Source organism: Solanum verrucosum, unplaced genomic scaffold (assembly GCF_900185275.1).
Source record: "Solanum verrucosum unplaced genomic scaffold, falcon-dt-bn FXZP01000182.1, whole genome shotgun sequence".
In the NCBI taxonomy this organism is placed as follows: domain Eukaryota; kingdom Viridiplantae; phylum Streptophyta; class Magnoliopsida; order Solanales; family Solanaceae; genus Solanum; species Solanum verrucosum.
The window spans coordinates 4,604,342-4,610,341 of record NW_026020378.1 but is presented as its reverse complement, the minus strand read 5'-3'; the positions used below and the strand labels follow the sequence as shown (position 1 = coordinate 4,610,341).

The following is a 6,000-nucleotide window of genomic DNA, read 5'->3' as shown; positions in this document are numbered from 1 at the left end:
GTGTAATTGAATGTAGTTACACTGTCTGATGTGTTTGATTGACTATGTAATTATTTGGTCAATCGATAATTGGGTGATTGGAACAAAGTAATTACATGATATAATTACAAGACAATTACTTTTTTTTTTATTTCTATTTTTTCGTTTTAATTTTTTTTTTTATTATTATTTTAATTTTTTAATTATTCTAAAATTTATATTTATATTTTTTATTATTTATATTTCATTTCATTCTCATTCTCAACCTTTACTTGATATGTTTTCATGTAATTTTTCATATTGTCTATTTTTTTATGCCATATATTTTTTTCACTAGCATCATTTTGTTAGTATTCTAATTTTTAAATTAAAGTATCATTCATTGTTGAGTAAGGTCATAGAATTACGTTTTACTTTTTTTTTTTCTTGAAAAAAGAATCATATTTATGTATGTTATATGTTGAAATTTGACATAAGAGTATTATGTTGAATTTTTTGTTTCAAACTTAGAACTTATGTTATATTTCCAATTTCATTTGTTTTAGTAGTATTGACTTGAGATTTCACATTGTAAGTCATTTATTTTTTAGTTAGACTTGATACATTATTTTTTTGTCAAATATTTTAATAATATATGACATTTTATTTGTAATATTAATATTTTTGTCAAACATGCATTTCATGATGTTTATAGAGTGCTTGTACTTTTAGTTTTTTTTATTAATTCAATTGAAATATACTAATTTGAAAAATGTAATATTAGTTAAGAATATATGCTTATTAATTTATATTTTTTTCAAAAGACAATGTATATCTTAAATATTTAATTTAGTAGAGTATCATTTATAAAGTTCTTTATTTGTCTAACATAATTTTTAAATAATTACCTTTCATTTTCAAAATTTAATATAATCTTATGATGATATTTGTGTAACCAACCAGTACATTTGAAATTATACTATAACAAACAAACAAGTTAGTAGGATATACTAGGTTGCATAATATGAATTTGTTGGGTATAACACACCATTTAGAAAATCAAAAATATGAATTAAAAATTATTATATTTTGTTACCCCTTTGATTATCATCATATCATATATCATATATCATATATATATATAAAAGAGAACCTTAGGCCCGCTTACGTGACACCACCACAAATCAGGATTCCCTTTTAATTTATTTATTTCCCAAACTAGCCTTCCATTTCATTAAAAGTTGTGACTTTTATGAAAAGTTGTAAGTTTTATGAAAAGTTGCAACTTTTATGGAAAAAATGCGACTTTTATGAAAAATTGTGACTTTTATGAAAGATTGTGACCTTTCCGAAGGGTTGCAACTTTTCCAAGTAGTTGTGACCTTTCCGATAAAGCACAACAAACATTTGTTCGCACTACCCTTTCTTGTTTATAAATAGAGAGATTTCCTCTCATTTTAAAACAACGAAAATTTTGAAATTCTTATTCTTCTTCTTCTGCATAATTAAATATTCATGTACTTTGCTCCTGTTGAGTTGCTCACTGACACCATTGCTTATGTTATAGATCTTGATATTTTTTTTAAAGTCATAAATTTATACTTATGTTATTAAGGATAAATGATAAGATGTTATAATTTTCATTTTCCTTTATATTATTAATGTTCGTTACTATGTAATCTTGTATGTAAAATAATATAGTGTTTTAGTTTTAATGACGGATATGTTTTAAGTATTATTTTATAAATTCTGTGTAAATTTCTTTCGCGCAGGTAATTTTACTAGTTCTTATAGATAATATAAAATAATTAAAAATATTTTCCTGAATTTTGCATAATATCCTATTTAATACCTACCGATGAAATACTCCCTCCGTCCCTATTTACTTGTCCATATTTCCTTTTTTAGTTGTCCCTATTTAGTTGTCTATTTTGACAAATCAAAAAAGGACAACAAATTTTTTCCTATTATACCCTTATTTACACTTCTTGAAAATTGTAAAAGTGTATGTTGTTTCCCTCCAATTTATTTCACTTGATTCAAATAAGTGGTGGTAATTTTGAAGGAAAAGTTGTCATAAGGATAAAATTGTAACTTCACTGTGCTAATCATTGTTGCCTTAATCTGTGTGCCATTTCTAAAGTGAACAACTAAAAAGGGACGGAGGGAGTAAGTAACAAGGGCACATTGGGTCTAGTAAATTTGAAAAAACACAAGCAAGAACCACCAAAAGTTCAAACTTGAAAAATTAAAATTAGAACTATCCTCCATCGGAATCGGCGCGCTCGCTCGCTACATGTCCGCCGCAGCCGCAATGGCAGGGTTATCAAAGACGCCGGGAGCTTTCACCATTACACCACACAAGCTTTCTATTTGCATTCTCATCCAAGTCTATGCTCCGCCTTCCCAAAGCTCAGTTCCTTTCCCTTTCTCTTCCGTTGCTCAACACAATCTTCTGGGCTCCTTCTTATTATCTCTCACTAAGGTAGCAAACATTTCTTAGCTTTCAAATTCTATATAGAAATGTGGTTCGCTTTTGTACTCTTCCAGTGATTACTAAATAGTCTCATTAGACATTATTCAGTTTCAATTTTCTGCTGGAAGTGTTTTTTTTTTGTGTGTAGAACACTAAACACTGTTTCTGACTTTGTAACTGATTCAGTGAAAGTTTGATGCTGGTCAAATATTGTAAAAAGAGTTTTCGGACCAAATAAAATTAATGAGCGAAATGAGGGTATTGATTGAAATCGTGATTGTTCACAGTGGAATTGTTTTGGTACACAAGTACAGTATAGTGATTTAATCAAATTAGATGATATATCTTGTTTATTTGATTAGTTAATTGTTGAACAAGAGTTTAAAAGTAATGCAGTACCTTTATGAAAAAGTGTTCTTTGTTAATGATAATTAAACACTGATTATGGTTAGTGAAACCAATTTAGTTGGAACTAGCAATATAATCAGATAAAGAACCAAAAGAAGCAGCTCCTCAAGGTTGGCGCTATATGTTGGACTTGTTCTATCTTTGACATCAGAAGATTCAGAAGTCTACTGGATACTGTATTAGAAGTGGATTTATGTTGATAGGGTTAAAATTGCTGACTTGAGCTTACTTTTCTTCATGTCTAGAGAAAAGGTACCTGAAACTTTTACTATTGTGTCTGATATGCATTATGCTGATTTGAATTATATTAGTCATTTTTTCTTGGTTTGGAGAATGTGTTTTAGGACTATATATCAATGCTTTTGTCGGTAAAATGATTAGGGTCTAAATCTCCCAGTATAGTGTAGAGTGTGCTGTTTGAATAAAGCTAATTTGTCTTTTTTTCTTGGAACAGTCGTCTGAGGATATTTTTGAGCCAAAGCTGGATGAACTTGTCGCACAGCTTAGGGAAATTGGAGGTGTATTGAATCATTGGTTGAGTGACCATTTAGCTCGCAAATTATCATCATTAGCCTCACCAGATGATTTGTTCAACTTTTTTAATGACTTGCGAGGTAATGAAATCATTGTTGTTCTACGTTTGTAATTTGCTTAACTTTTTATTTACAAAGTTTCATGTTATTATTTTGAATAGGCATACTTGGGGGTTCTGATTCAAATGTCATGGATGACGATCAAATCATTTTGGATCCTAGCAGCAATCTTGGAGTCTTTGTTCGTCGTTGCTTACTTGCGTTTAATCTATTATCATTTGAGGTACTATTAAACTATTCATTATCTTGTCAGAAAGACTTCGCTCTGTCAAGACAAGGGCACCAATGAAGCATAAAGTTCAATGCCCGAACCTTAAGTGTTATTTTTGTGCACTCATTGCAACTGTTGAACAGTTTGATTTTTGGTTCTACTTTTCCAATTCGACTTGTTATATGTTACTTATTTTTGCTTGGATCAAGCACATAGTAGTTCCGCTCATTTAAAAGTTAATAAACATGTATCTGGATTGTTTTTCTCTGAGTAGGCTGTGTGTCATCTTTTGACAAATGTAGCAACATATTGCAAAGAATCTCTCTCAACTTATGAGTTATCACATTTCAACGAATCTGATAGCGATACTGAAGCACCAATGCACTATGAGAACATGGATTTGGAGAATCTTGTTGTCGAGAATGTCAAGAAAGAAATTGAATCAAGAAATGTGGTTGATGCAAGACTTTCTTTCCACAATCATGCATCTAAAGCTCTAGTTAGAGCAATTGAAGGTATTTTTCTTTGGTAGATTTTCTTAAAAGTAAAACCATATTCATATGCATTGGGAAAGATTGATTCCTGTATGTTGCAAAGTTTGCGTCCAATTGTTCAGTTGAGAATTCCACTACTATCACTCCATGAGAAATGACTCTGTGTTCCATAAGGAAATAAAGAAAGAGTAGAGCTATGCTCCTTCCAAAAAATATTTTGTTGCTATTTGTGTCAAGGATAAGCATTCCTTCTACTTATTCCAACAAGAATAAGGTTTTAGTACATCATATAGGTAGTCAAAATATTTAAAACACAATTCAGATTACTGTGTGAAGTGTGAACAACGAACAAAACCAGGATTCTAGTTCGGAATTCAGATGATATTTTTTGATAAATATTGTTACAAATGATATAGTCATGTTGAATTTAGTTGATATTCTATTAACTCTAGATCCAGTTGAACATGGAGCTTCTTCATGTCTTGTAGTTTTGCTCCCTTTGCTGTGTAGATGAGTAACTTATTTGAAAACTTGGTCAATCGAAGGATATAAATCTATGGGAATTATCCACTTATGCTGGACAAATTATTATGGGAATTCCCAAAAATAACATGAACAAAAGGTGCTGCAGTTATTATAGACCCTTGCTGATAACTGTATCAGTCTTGTTTACCTGCCTAAGATATGATTACTGTGTAGACAAACAACTTGTTTTGAAGCCTATAAAGTAGAAGTATAAAGGATCTACGGGAATTTCCCTCTCATGCAGTACAAAATATTAAGGGAATTCCAAAATTAAAATCAACAGAAGCTGTAGAAGCTATTACTCCTTTTTGATTGCTGTAATATTCTTATTTACCTGCCTAAGGTAAGATGTGTTGATATGTGCTAGATAATTTGAGTATAATGTTCAGCTTTAAGCTGTCTTTGGTTCTTGCTTACTAAAGTGCTTTTAGAAATGAATAAGCCTAGACAAATGATATGTATGCTTTTTAAGTGCCTAATGTTGGTTAGTCATGGCTTGCAGATCGTGATTTTTCTCCTGGGCCACAAGTTAGAAAAATCAGTAAGCCTAGAGAAGTTGGCGCATGTGCATCTTCTTCTCGTGATTTATCTGATCCTGATGATTCTCCATCTGGGGCTTTCTTACGTACAAACTGGCAAATACAAGGTTATCTATTGGAGCAAGCTGATACGATTGAAAGGTCATTGAAGTTTTATAGATACTACTATTCAGCACATCATGTTTGTCCAAAGACACTTGTGAATCACTGAACTGAATAATATATTCTCTTTCAGGCAGGGAAGCTCCTTCCCTTTGAATGCTTTTGAGTCTGTATTGAAGGACCTTCTTAAATTAGCTCCTGAACTACATCGTGTAAGATTTTACGGAGTGAGGTGTTTTGGGGATTTGAGTTTATTTTGTGTTATCTGTCTCTAAAGTAACTTTTTGTGCACTGAAGGTTCATTTCTTGCGTTACTTGAATAGCCTTTATCATCAGGACTATCATACTGCTCTAGAAAATATTCACCGATATTTTGATTACAGGTATACTTATATGATCTATTATGTTGTCTGTTACATTTCAAACTTCCTTCATGTTTGCATTAATATGTACTCATATAATCTTTGTATGCTGCTCAATGTAGTATAATAGTTGTAGTTACCTCGCGCATAACTCAAAACGCCAATAATCAACTAGAATATTGGACATTTGGTCAGTGTTATCAAAAGCAAAAGCTCTAATGTCCATTGGGGATTTAAGCGCAAATTAAGTGTCGGTTTTAATGAAAAAAGACACAAAGGGAGATAAAAATACAAATATATATATATTTAGTCCAAGAACTAATAATTATAAG

General features: G+C 30.9%; 1 protein-coding gene across 1 annotated transcript in view; it reads left to right on the top strand.

The window, feature by feature from the left end:
- Window positions 1–2,145: 2,145 nt before the first annotated feature.
- Window positions 2,146–6,000, top strand: part of LOC125838560 (anaphase-promoting complex subunit 5) — a 28,011-nt gene continuing 24,156 nt past the window's right edge. Inside the window, exons 1-7 of the mRNA XM_049517612.1 lie at window positions 2,146–2,443; window positions 3,297–3,456; window positions 3,537–3,658; window positions 3,921–4,161; window positions 5,168–5,345; window positions 5,440–5,518; window positions 5,604–5,689. Coding sequence (XP_049373569.1) covers window positions 2,255–2,443; window positions 3,297–3,456; window positions 3,537–3,658; window positions 3,921–4,161; window positions 5,168–5,345; window positions 5,440–5,518; window positions 5,604–5,689 — 1,055 coding nt within the window. The 5' untranslated portion in view covers window positions 2,146–2,254. The remainder of the gene's footprint in view (window positions 2,444–3,296; window positions 3,457–3,536; window positions 3,659–3,920; window positions 4,162–5,167; window positions 5,346–5,439; window positions 5,519–5,603; window positions 5,690–6,000) is intronic.